Below are 13,001 nucleotides of genomic sequence, written 5' to 3' on the forward strand. Positions count from 1 at the left end.
GAGGAGTCTTGTGTTTAACGATCAGGCGAGAATGTGTCTTTAAGTTCTTGTGATACAATGTAAAAGTTTTTCTGAAGTGTCTTGTAGTATTTCTTTGCTCTGCACTGCCATTTCTTAGGGATATAGCATAACAAAGGAAAAATGCTATACTTCATATAAAGAAATACATCCGTTGTACTCTTTTTCAGAATGTGATCCAGCAAAATGTGTACCAGTGGAGCAGATGCCAAGCTGTCAAGATGATCAAACACTAATTGCTGCTCGGGTGGAGAGTACCTGCTGCATTTCCTATATATGTGGTACAGTATCCTGGCTGGTTGAGACTATAAGTGGTTTTGCATATGCAATGATGTCTACTATTATCTTGCCAGTTAAGGCTCGTTGTACTTCCTTTAGCTCTCCCAACATAGTAAGGCTTGAAGATGGTTTAAAAAATGGGCATGAAGTTTACAAAACGTAAGGAATGGCAACAACCATCAAGAGTCACAAAACAGCTTTGTGCAACTGAGTAGTATTCTTGGGTCATGTAGAGGAGTGGTGGTAGAGTCCATGGATGAAGGAGTTGAGGGCTTTTGAGAGACTGTCCATGTACAGTGTGTGGACTAGCTGCATGAATATTTCATCTGAAAGAAGGCGGTGAAATTATATATGATCTTGCTCCACATATCCTGTTGTATCAGCTATGGCCTATCTTATTCGATGGTGTAAACATCCCATATGAGAGTATTATGCAAACTTGTTCAGTACTTTTGGGGTTTGGCCTTTAATGACTTAATTCAATAATAAAATTGCACTTTTGGCATGAGTGTAGCAGTTCCTATGTTACCATACAGTTGTTTTCTGTATGATAATAATGTGATAATGAGGTCCTATTGAATTTACTCTGTTTTCACACACAGATATCTGTGAATCAAAGGCTGAGTCATCTTGATTAGCTCTTCTATGTGCAAAAATTTGAGCATTAATAGAAAACTGGAATTATACTTCTGTTATTTACAGTAATCAGGGGGTCACTTTGATCATGTGATAGCAATGTGCTGTGTTTGGCTCTTCTCGCTGTCCGCACAGCCTCCTTCTGTCTCTTTTTTGATATAATGAGTCTTTGCAGCGTACATATCAAAAAGTACCCATTGTGGTTTTCATATGTGTTCAGGTGGGAGGATAACACTGGGATCACAGGAGATGCCCTTTATTAGGAATCAAAGATCCTATAATTCAGGCAGAAGAGGATTCCTGAATACAGCAGGGTGACTTGGTAGGAGAGAAAATCTAGCAAAATTTTTCATAACAGAATGGGAGAGAAAATCCTGTTTGTTGTGATCTGACTCTCAAACAACGTATTCATTCTTTATAGCAGGGGACAAAGAAAAGGCAAGCTGCACTGAAAATTAGCCTCTTGTATAAGGACTGTAATGCAGAGTATCTCTGTTCTCTTTCATACGTATCTGTGAGAAACTTAAGGGCATGTTTCCTAGGCAGTAGTAAAATTTCTTCCTATGTTTTAGATATAAATAATTGTTTTTTCCAGCATGCGAGGCTTGCTCTGATCAAATACCCAAATGTCAAGAAGGAGAAGTTCTTATTGTGGATGGCAACACTACAGAGAGGTGTTGCCCTACATACCAGTGTAGTAAGTTTGACTTGATTTTGATATTTTAAGTAATAGAGAACATGTCAAATTTTGTAGTGTGGATGTTCAGTGCCAGAAATGGTGGATTATATATACAGCTCCAGTTGTACATATAAGCAAGCTACTTGTAGTCCTGAACAAATAATCTTTACTTTTAAAACTTCATGTGCCTAAAGCATTATCTGAATATCTGTATCAAGGAGACAAATGAGTAATTTCAGGCCCCAAATTCTGGAGATTGAAAATTGTTTTAAATATTTGCCTAGAGTAGTTGTACTCCATGCTACTATTACTTGATGGCTAACTATTAAATTTCAATTATTAGTCTTTTCAAGTCAGATGTTTTCTAAAGGTATTTATTATGAATAAGTCATTTATTATGTCTTGATTCATATTTCCATTCATCAAAATATGACAAACTTGTGTTTATTGGACTTTCTTTTCCTTAATTTTAGTTTGTGAAATACATCGTTGTCCTGAATTCAGATGTATGCTAGGCATGTCTTTGGTGGAGGTATGGAGCCCGGAGAAGTGCTGCCCCTTTCGAACATGTGGTAAAATGACTGATTTTCATTTTAGTTGCCTTAGACAGTAAGACACTGTAAGAGCTTTGGCCTCTTGGGTTTAAGTCTGGTTTAAGCCAATTATACCATTGTGATCTGCTCATGAACAAATGATATAGAAAAGTCATCTCATGGTAAAGAACTTCCTAATCTGTCTGTTTTGTTTTTTCTTGCTCCACAAGGGTGATTGCATATTGTAGAATTTGCCTGCCCAAACTGGGTGACTTATCTTGAAAATTTTGTAAGAGAGAGTAAATTATTTATGGCTCTAAGAAAAAAAGAAACAAACAAAAAAAAAAGGTTAGGTTCACAGGTCAGGAATTTGCCAGTTTACAAAGACAGTAGTATATCATACATCTCTCTGTGATGCCTTAAACACAATTCTCCTTTGCTTTATATTGATTGTAATGATTGTCATCACTGCAAGGAGGCTAGTGGCTAGAATGATCATCTTTTTTTTTTTTTTTTTTTTTTAATGTGTTCAGATAGACTGCAGTTGATAGACTGCAGTTGATACAATGCTGTAAATTGTAATAAGTAAAGGTGGTCACAGAAGCTGGTATTAGTTTTCAGGATGGAATAGAAATCAGACACAATTCTGGACTCCCCATATGGGTATATTTCAAAAACCAGCAGAATTTCTTCAGTGATGACTTATAAATGTGGAATTTCTATTCTCTCTGATGCTCTGTTTTAAGCAAATGGCATATAACTTTCTAAACTATTGTTTCTGTAATTGTATTTTGTTTTAGAATGTGCATGTGAAACGATCCCCAAACCTCAGTGCAAACTGGTAGGAAATTTATCTTCTCTGTCAGTATTCTTTCATTAATTTCTTAATAAAACTATTTATCACTATGTTGCTAGTAGTTTTATCAGTGAAATATGAAATGCCATGTCATTCTCTTTTCTTTAAATTGCTTTGCAAGAAGATATATCCATTTTTAAGAAGCCAATTAAGTTTAAATATCTTGCAGAATAAAATGGCTGTATAGCATTGATATTTCTGGAGTTTTTTATAACCATATCCTGCCCTGAAGTATTTGTAGAGTGGAATTGCTTTCATGCACCTGAGGAGAAAATTCTGTTTTTAAACTGTCAGAACTAAATACTTTAAAGCATCAGCGTTTTGTTAATATTACTTGTTATAGTGAATATGTTGACATATATCATGCACTCAGACTGCTGACTAAGCAGAACTTTTAAACTGTATTTCATTGTGATTTGCTCAGCATTACAAAAATGCTTACTAGCGTTGCTGGGTTAGGTTCTCAGTCAGTACTCAGTATGCTTTGATTTTATCCAGAAAATAATATTGCGATGTGAATAATTTATAAAAATTATAATTTGGAGTCCTAGGAAGGAATTGGAAATAGTACTCATTTTTTATAGAGGAACTTCAAAATGCCTTGTAAGTGAGGCTGTTGTTAGTACTTTCATTTCATGGATGAAGAAACTTGGGCATAAGGAATCGGGACTTGCAGAAAACTGGGAGAAAAATCTTAATATGCATACGTATAAACAATAAAAGGCAAAATTAAAAAGTACATCTGTGCTATTGTAACACTATTTATGTCCATTAAGTTATTCCATGAAAGAACACACTCCATACTGCATGGATATTTCTGTACAAAGGCAAGCCATTGCATTTCATTGTTGGCCTGGCTTAGTCTTTTCTGTGCTAAATGTCTGCTGTACTGACACCAACAACCATTCCTGTTTTTCAAGTGTAAAAAAAAAAAAAAATCCCATTTGGTTGTCATTACTAAATTAAATGTCCCTGTGGGTGATGAAAGTGGATTCAAAACAGGTTTCTAGGGGCAAGAGATACTGCTACTCAAATCCTGAAGGAAAGGTGTTTAAAAGAAAAAGATCATACAGATAAGAAAACACTGTCGTTTCACTTCTTTTTTTTTTTTCTGCTTTTATACACTTAGGGGCAGAAACTTCAGATAGATGAACAGTTTCAGAACAGTACAGAAAATATCTGTAACTGTGTTAAGTACAAATGTGGTAAGTCAGAAAAGAATTTAATTCAAAGAAATACCCTTTCAAGTGCTAAGGTAAATTAGGAACTGTAAATTGGATGTTCACTTTGAACATGGTACTGAGGAGGAAAGAATTGACTGACATAATTCACAAATAGTGTGAGAAAAGGCCAGAAAATAGGACCCCTCACTAAATATTTGGTTGATTATGGCCTGTCCTGCTATCCTATTAGTTTCTGCAGCAAGGAAATAGCAGACAGAGTTTTGGGAAAGTTGAGTGGTGTTGACTAAGCAGCCTGCATATTGCTGAGCTGAAGTAAGGCCTCCAGCAAGAAACTAAAACACACACTCAATGTCCACATAAAGAAAAGTCCACTAACCCATTATGGGACTACTCAGGAGCTGGTAGACATGCTTATGTGCTTTACAAGATCAAGGATAGCATTCCACACCATGCAAATTCATCTTAGAGCATGCCCAATAGCATCTGAGAAAACTCAGGAAAAAGTAGTTCCTGTGGGGCATCCAGTTGGCCAACAGAGTTGGGATTGTCCTTGCCTAGATTTCTACAACAAAGATGTATACTTCTGAGCTAATTATCCTCTGTGCCCTCAGTAATCAGTGGGGAGCAATAGACATTTCTCAGGTACATTTCTTATCCTGAAGTAGACTTATAAAACAAATCAATTGAAGAAGCCTACACTGTCATTTTGGTGGTGCAGCTAATAGGATATTACATATATTTTTATATATATATATATATATATATATATATAAGATTTCGTGCATGGTTATATTTGAAATAATTTGGCGATTGTAGTGAAGTATTAGACTACTATTAACAGTTTATATTGAAAATCTGACCCATAATTCTTAAAGAAGTAGAGTAGCTCTTTCCATTCCTGTTTCACTGTTTGAAACATTTTTTAACAGAGTTTTGATACCAAGATGATTGTCCTGAGCATGCTGTTTATTTTTGTGTTTTCTTGTAGTGAGAGACAAAGTTTGCCTGAGTAATGAGAGAGCTGTGCTGCTTCCTGGACAGACAATTGTGGAACACAGTGCAGACGGCATTTGCCGTATTTCTTACTGTACAAATATGATTGATCCCTCCACTAAATACTACCGTATGAACACATCTTCAATAGACTGTGCTGTCAACTGCAAATCTGTAAGAAATTCAGAATTTTAGATGTGTATATTGTGACTGGTGGTCTTAATTACATTTCGTGGGGTTTTGTTGAGTAGACTACAGTCATAGGAACAAGATAGAAAGAGTAACTATGAGATCTCCTTCTAATGACGTGCTACCACACTTCTGATAAAAGTTTATAAAAATCTCACTCCCTTCACTGTTTTCTCCTCCGTATAAATCTTATGCAAACTAATGTATATAGCGTACTGCCACCTTGGACTGATAGCATATTGCCACCTTGCAACCCTGTATGACTTTAGCTGCATTATGCACAAACTGGTACAAATTCCTGGCAGACATTAGCTCAATAAGAATTCAGAAGAGAATAATTATAAATAGAAGAATAATTCTAAATGTGAAAACAGCTTTAAAAAATAAGCAAATGATATCTTGTCTTTTTACAAAGTATTATACTTACCATGGGAATATTATATAGATTACTTCTTCTAATTATGTACTGACTTGACGACTAATGTATAAAAAGTGACAATTTCAGTGGTTCTTGAAGTAAGCTGTCAGACTTACATTTGACAATGGTAGAAAGACCCGTTCGTTCTCTCAGAGTTGGAACAACTTCTCACTTCAATTAAGATCAAAGGTATTTTATAAAAGCTTCATGAATGTACAGTGTGTACAAATGTAAGCTATGCAGTTTTGAAAGTTTTTTAAAAAACATCCCTAAAATCGGATACCTGAAAAAATCTGCCCATTACAGTAGTAAAATGTCGAGCTGCAAGATGATTTCATACAAGGAATAATCTATTTGATTTTGGCAGAACCAAGTCTATCAGCCTCCAAAAGATTTAACAACTTGCTGCGGTAGCTGTAAGAACTTGTCTTGTCTCCACACTTTCAGCAATGGCACAGTTTCCAATTTTAAAGTAAGTTTATACATGGCTTAGTCCCTCAAAATATTTAGAAGTAAACAAAAAAATTATGAGATACTGTACACACATTGCCATATAAAACTTGCAAAGAAGAGCTTTATTTGGCCAAATACTAGGAATAGTTTTGCATGTACACAACATAAATTTTTTGGAGAGTCAATCAGTCATGCCTGCAAAGATTAAGGGATTTTGATATATCAGAGAATTATCATCAACTTGACTATTTTAGAACCTGCTTAACATTATATATTTAGTGGATTTTTAAGTTCTGTACTTAAACAGAACTTTAACGTGTCTAAGTTATATTTTGCTATAAGTATTATTTTTTGATTCAGACAAGATCACATTCAATGGAATTGTATCATAAATACTTAAAATACTGTATTTGCTGAGTTGCTGAGTAAAGATTCTGTTTTACAATTTTTAACAGCCTGGTACTGTTTGGATTTCAAACTGTATCAGATACGAATGCACTAACACAGCAATAGGACCAGTTCTGGTTTCCTCTTCAGTTGGCTGCCCACCCTTTAATGAAACTGAATGTGTGAAGGTCAGTGTTCAATGCATTGTTTGTATTTCAGCTATGATGTATGTTTGCATGAAAAGATTAACACTGGCAAAAGACATTTTTACCTCAAGAAGGGAGAAATTATAAATTCTGGCAATGTCTGCATTTTTGCCCAGACATTTGAAGGTGAAAAACTCTGACTATACACGTATAGTGTGCCACCAGACTGCCCAGTAACACAGCTGGAGAGAACTATTCTTATTCTCAGATTTTTTTTTTTTTCATAGAGGCTTGTAATATCAAACCAGTCCTCATACAGCTGTCTGAACTTGGATGCTTTTCTGGGTTGGACTTCTCCTTTCTAACTGATTTTCTGTGTATAGCAATTTTATTCATCATAGTGGTCAAAAACATTGAAGAAAAGGAAAGATTGAATATCAGGAAAATCTTTTCTACAGTGAGACATGAAGTTTTGTGGACTAGTTTTGCAGGAGAAGCAAAAGCTCTATTTGAATTTGCAAAATAAGATTAGACTAAGTGCCAGGAAATGTACGCAGGGAGCAATCTCATATTGCTCTCTGTAATTCTACATTTACCTGTGGATGGGAGGATACTTTTCTTAATGAATGATGGTACACAAGCAGGCAACAGTCCTAAAGGAACTAGGTGGCTGTAGTTCTTCCTCGCAGATAACAATGGATTGGTTCTTTGGAGAGAGCCTCAGTTACACAGCTGGTGAAAGGCCTTTTGCTGTTCTCAGCAAACCAAAAAAGTTAAGGCAGAGAGATCATCATGGCTCGAGATACTGAGGTGGACATCCAAAATTGAACTCTCCTTCAAGGTAATCCTTAGAGAACTTTTTAAAAAGCTGCACCTATTCTTCCCAGAGTACTCTGGGGAGTGCCTATGCTACAGCACTGAAGACAGCCATGACTCTCCACTATGGGGAGCGGGTGGCTTCTCATTTAGATGAGATTTCTTCCTGCTTTGAATTCAGAATCAGTTTTTTGTGATTCAGTATGGCTTCTGCAAGAAGTCAAGGGTTTACTCTAAGTAACACATGATGGAGTAAGACTGAACGCAGTCATTCCCTCTCCAAATGTGGCATTTTGATAACTGGTGATGTATAGCGGCATTCAGTGTGACAACCACTTAATACTCACTTGTGTTAAAACAGTCAAGTTCAATCATGTACAGCCAAACCTTCATCCATTCACGAGAGTGCTGCATTTGCCTGAATAACATTGTGGAGCTTTATCTGGAAGGTATTTCTAATAGTCCAGATGCAAGGGAATGAATATTTGGAAAAAATCAAGTTTTTTCCTCTTTATTTCTCTCTTGGTCAGGTTGGAGGCTATGTTGTACCATTCTTAGAAGGCTGCTGCAAAACATGTAAGTGATTCATGACAATTCTTGCCTCACAAGTCTGTCTGATTTGTTGTTACCTTAGAAATAAGGTTGATTCTTTTCTGCATGAAAGCTTGATTCACTGATCTCAAAGGCTGTGCTTTTCCCAGTTTTACTTATGTGAATACCACTGAAACCAGTGGAGTTAAATCAGAAGAAAGTAGTTTAACATTGAAAGGGTTTACTCTACTGATAGTGATTGTGGCTGGCCAAGTCACTAAAATTGCTACCTTGAGTATTTTGTAGTTCTCATGTAAAACTCCTCAAAATATTAGTTACTGCATTTAGTATAATAAAAGGTACTGTGTTCTGAAAGGCATCTTAAAACATGCTTCATCTGCATTCATATCTTTGTATTTGGTAAAAATGAAGATTGAACTACGCAGTTTCTAAGTTAATGCTGTAAATAATTAACTGATTGTAATATAGTCTTAGGTTCCATTAATAGACACAGTTTAGAAGCTTTCAGACAATATCTTTCAAAAGAACTTAAAATTAAAAAATCCCCCCTTACTTGATTACCAAGATATGTTTTGACTTCTATGAGAGCTAATAAAGGTTCTCTGGAAAAAATAAAATAATTCTCTACAGAATAGGTTCTAAATATGCTAATTCTTAATATAAATCAAGCATTAAGTACATTTTTTCTTAACACACTGGTACACAGCTGAAACATTTTGCCTGATTTAATGAAGAATTTAGCCTGAGGCAGACACCTAACCTGAAGAATTTAAGCTCTAATACTTGAAGTTTACAATGTTATAAGCTATTGAAAACAAGATTTTATATGGGGCAGTATCATATTATCTTTAAAAAGGTGCAAAAATCTCACTTTATTTGCATAAGTGGCTGGAACAGTGACCTAAAAGCTAAAGACAGTAGGCAATAAAGTGCAGGAGAGAACTGGAGAAAAGTGCAGATATTTCCTGCTGGGTGGGATGGGACTTGAACAACCCTGACTACCAGATATGGTACCACGTGCACAGTTACTGCAGCAGGATATATGTTGGCAACTGGGAGGTACCTTTTGGTGTTACTCATTATGTATTACATTTTGTAGTACAAAGGTTGTTGAAACTGTGGAAGATTTATCTGCTTTTTTTCCTGCTCAGGATCACTGTAAGGGAATGGTAATACATCTTCATGTTTTCTCACTCTGATGGACCCGTGTTTCAAGCGCTTGTCTTAGTTCTGTAGCTGATTCTCCATAGGCTCTTTGAGATTAGTTTTTGATTATCTGACGTTACTCTTCAATGCCTTAGCAGGCATATAAGCCAGCTTCTGAACAAACAATTTATTAAGACTGTTAAAAATCCATTAAGCTACTTTTCAGCAAGGCAGAAGATCTTGCTACTATACTTAGAGAAAGATCATAACCACAATCTTAAATAATTAAGACAAAAGTAAGTTATTAATCTGGGACATGCATCACAAAGTAAAATTAAAACCTTGAGGAATCCAGTGACTTCTGAGATGCATTTACAAGTAGATTAATACAGTTTGGATTTCACACCTGTTTATAGACAACATAGTACCTCTATGAATCATGTAGTTCATTCTGACTCTGAACAAATCTGACATGAGAGCTGTTAGTCAATTGTAATTTTGTGAGATGTTTTATGAGAAGGGTTATCAGGTTCTTGTTTTCTTTTGATTTACTTTACCATTAGAAACCATTGTGATTTTTGCTTTCAGTTTTGAGTGGTACTTGAAAATTAAGTGCCACTAGTTTTATCAAAACCTAGGGAGTTTTTACAAACACTGCTCAGAGAAAATTACGATTTCTTTCTTGTAGCCCCAGAACAACTTAAATGTAGGGTACCAGATTGTCTTAGTTATACCAGTGTAGATCAGATCCTTCCTGGTTTTGACATTAGGCTTAGCAGTGCAAGTAACACCTGGACATGGTCCTGAGCTGCTGGCACAGTGATCCCTGTGTGAGCAGGAGGCAGGACCAGATGACCTCCAGAGGTCCCTTCCAACCTCAGCCATTATGTGATCCTGTAATATACTGACATTTTAAGGTTGAATTCTTTTCTCAAATATGCCGAAATCTAACAACTCCAAAATGTTTCATACTGACAGGGAATCCTCTGTAACATGTACTCTGTTCAATATGTAATATTCTTACCAGGTTCTCCAGTGTCAATGCTCCTCCCATTCCCTGTTAGCCCAGTCACTCCTACAGCCTACGCTAGCTGTAACACAGGTACATTTTCCTAGAAATAAGTAGGACCGACCCAAACAGCATCATTGTTGATTTCCAACAATGTACTCCCTGATAGGAGCATCAGGCTTCACATTACGCAATTATGCCAAAAGCTGCAGTGTAGTGTAACTGCTCATGGTTCAGAGTGGCTCACATTTTGGTTTTGTTTTGTTTTTCATTTTGCACTGTGTGGGCGGTGCATTGTTGTTAGCCAGCAATATACTGTTGGTAGTAAGCACTTGTGTAGTCTTTAGCTTGCTGCATGTGTAAAATTGCTGTGTTTAAAAATGTAAGCTAATTCCATTGTGTTCACAGTGCTGTAGAACATAGAGACTAATGGCTTTGCTTGTTAAAGCTTGCTATATAAACAACATTTTTGCAGCTGATGTATCGTATAGTTTTGCTTCCAGTGACATAGATAGTAGAAGCAGGTCGTTTATTTCCCATCCGTAGTTAGGACAGTATACTGAAAATAGCAAGCCTGTGTTTACTCCATGAGAACTGGAGATTATCTTTGTTCTTTTTAATAGAGCATGATAATTTTTTAAATTGTAACATGGTATGAATGCAATTGTTTTGGCATTTATTTTGTGAAAACATCTCTCTCTGCAAGAGAAATGATGTGATTTTGTTAAGTTACAGTCATGACTCTAGGAGTACAACACTGAAACCTATATTTCATATTGACATCACTTTAAATGGCGAAGGTGTTACGAGTCTACCCAAAAACCAAGCAAGGATTTTCAACCATACAGACTGTGAAAAAGAATCTCATTATAACACGACACATATAAGATGCTCACATGTTTTATATGGTTGTTCATGGAAAAGTATATTATGTTGTAGAGCTCATTAAAAGCCACTGGACATTAAAGTACATGCATGGAAGTACATTATATATTTATTTCTTTATGAGATATGATGTACTTTCACTATAGCCTGGATGAAGTCATAGCCACAGCTGCACTGAATTCTCCATCCTACATGCCATGTATAATGTAAAAGAAGAAAGGACATGAATAGGACTACGAGAAACATGAAATAATGGTGAGTTTTTTATTTTTTAAGAACAATTTATTCTTCATTTCTCAATTTACGCTTTCCCTAAGCAAATATAGTTCAATGATAGTTGAGCAGCAGCCAGCCATTTCTGATCGTAGATTTTTATTTACTTCCAAGAAGACTCATTGCTGATCTTTCTTTCATGTGCTAGTATTGGATATTGGTCAAACCAATGAGTCTTTCATTGTCCTTGCTTTTCTGGAACCAACAGTATTCACCTTTTGTCAATATCTTTGGATTTCTTGGCTGGAAGAGAATGCAGCTCTGTAAGTGGAGAGTCATGCGGACTGCATCATGGGGTTTAAAATCTGCTGTGAAACTGTGAAAGCTGTCATAATGGAATGGACTATTCATTTCTCTTACAGATCTGCAATGGGATGTGGTTTCTTCAGCATAGAGAGGATCATCGTGAGAAGATACTGTGCTTTCTGATCCCTAATAACTGAACTTTATACTGAACTTTTTTGCTTTTCTTCAAATGTTCAGGATTACCTTCTTAAGTTTAACTCCTCTTATTTAATTTCATTTTTTCTTTTTATCATCTTTATTTCATCCATATACTTTGTACATACTTCTGTGAGAGAAATTGTGGAAATAATGCTAATGAAAATGTAAATAAAAATTTAATTTGTTCACTGGTGTTCTTCTTCTTATTTAATAAAAAACATACAGAAATGTAAAGCCCCCTGAAGCCCTATTCTTCATCAGATTCTGCTGTTAAGTGTTCATTTTAAATTTCGTTTATACCACTGGAATGCAACTGCTGCTATTAAAGTTTGTTACAGTTATTTCTTAGAAAATGCACCTTATGCATTATTAACAAGCCTTCTCACAGGACTGGTTGATGAATTTTACAAAAGTTTTTGAAAGACAGTGGACTTACTCTTAAAAGGCTTCTGAGTGAAGAATGAATCTTTTATAATTGTTATTGGAAATATAATGCGACAGATACTTTAATGCATGAAATAGAATAGTTTTAAAAGCAATACAATGTATAGCTAATGTCACTTTGCCAAGGTTTTGTGTGTGCAGTGATGTATCGGGTATTTTCTTCTTTGTGTCTCCTGACCCCATAAAACATTCAGGAATGTTCTTGTCTCTGAAATGCTTAGAATTTTGAGCTGATATTTTTCAATCAATGCCCATTTTGCAGGTAAGGAAGATGGAAAATTCTGTAAAAAGGTGACTGTGAGGATGACTATTCGCAAGAATGACTGCAGGAGTAACACACCGGTAAGTAAATAACTATCATAATTTCTTATAATAGAAGGGAAAAAAATAGGAGAAATAAAAAGAAGGAAGAAAGGGAACACACATTCCACAAGGCTATTATTGTCTGCATCTCTCTTTCACAGAGACAGAGGTTTCTGTGTTTCGAAAAGCTGTTTTAATGTTTCCCTACATTCTCAGCAATCATCAACTCAAATAATAAGAAAAAAGGGGATGTGACTTCTGCTTTTGTATGCATTTAGGCGCATGTTGATTTAGTGCAAGTCCAAGGTCTCGGGTCACCCTGTAATGCAATTATTATATGCAAATTAACTTCGATATA

General features: G+C 35.7%; 1 protein-coding gene across 1 annotated transcript in view; it reads left to right on the forward strand.

Annotated features, from left to right (window-relative positions):
• Nucleotides 1-13,001, forward strand: part of OTOG (otogelin) — a 110,797-nt gene that overhangs the window by 96,216 nt on the left and 1,580 nt on the right. Inside the window, exons 46-55 of the mRNA XM_087745666.1 lie at nucleotides 189-299; nucleotides 1,529-1,630; nucleotides 2,086-2,184; nucleotides 2,946-2,986; nucleotides 4,131-4,206; nucleotides 5,174-5,352; nucleotides 6,153-6,257; nucleotides 6,694-6,813; nucleotides 8,118-8,163; nucleotides 12,603-12,682. Of these exons, the coding sequence (XP_087601792.1) occupies nucleotides 189-299; nucleotides 1,529-1,630; nucleotides 2,086-2,184; nucleotides 2,946-2,986; nucleotides 4,131-4,206; nucleotides 5,174-5,352; nucleotides 6,153-6,257; nucleotides 6,694-6,813; nucleotides 8,118-8,163; nucleotides 12,603-12,682 (959 nt within the window). The remainder of the gene's footprint in view (nucleotides 1-188; nucleotides 300-1,528; nucleotides 1,631-2,085; nucleotides 2,185-2,945; nucleotides 2,987-4,130; nucleotides 4,207-5,173; nucleotides 5,353-6,152; nucleotides 6,258-6,693; nucleotides 6,814-8,117; nucleotides 8,164-12,602; nucleotides 12,683-13,001) is intronic.

The sequence above is a fragment of the Nipponia nippon genome, unplaced genomic scaffold (assembly GCF_047370975.1).
Source record: "Nipponia nippon isolate SJK-2023a ecotype South Korea unplaced genomic scaffold, ASM4737097v1 scaffold_10, whole genome shotgun sequence".
NCBI lineage: Eukaryota > Metazoa > Chordata > Aves > Pelecaniformes > Threskiornithidae > Nipponia > Nipponia nippon.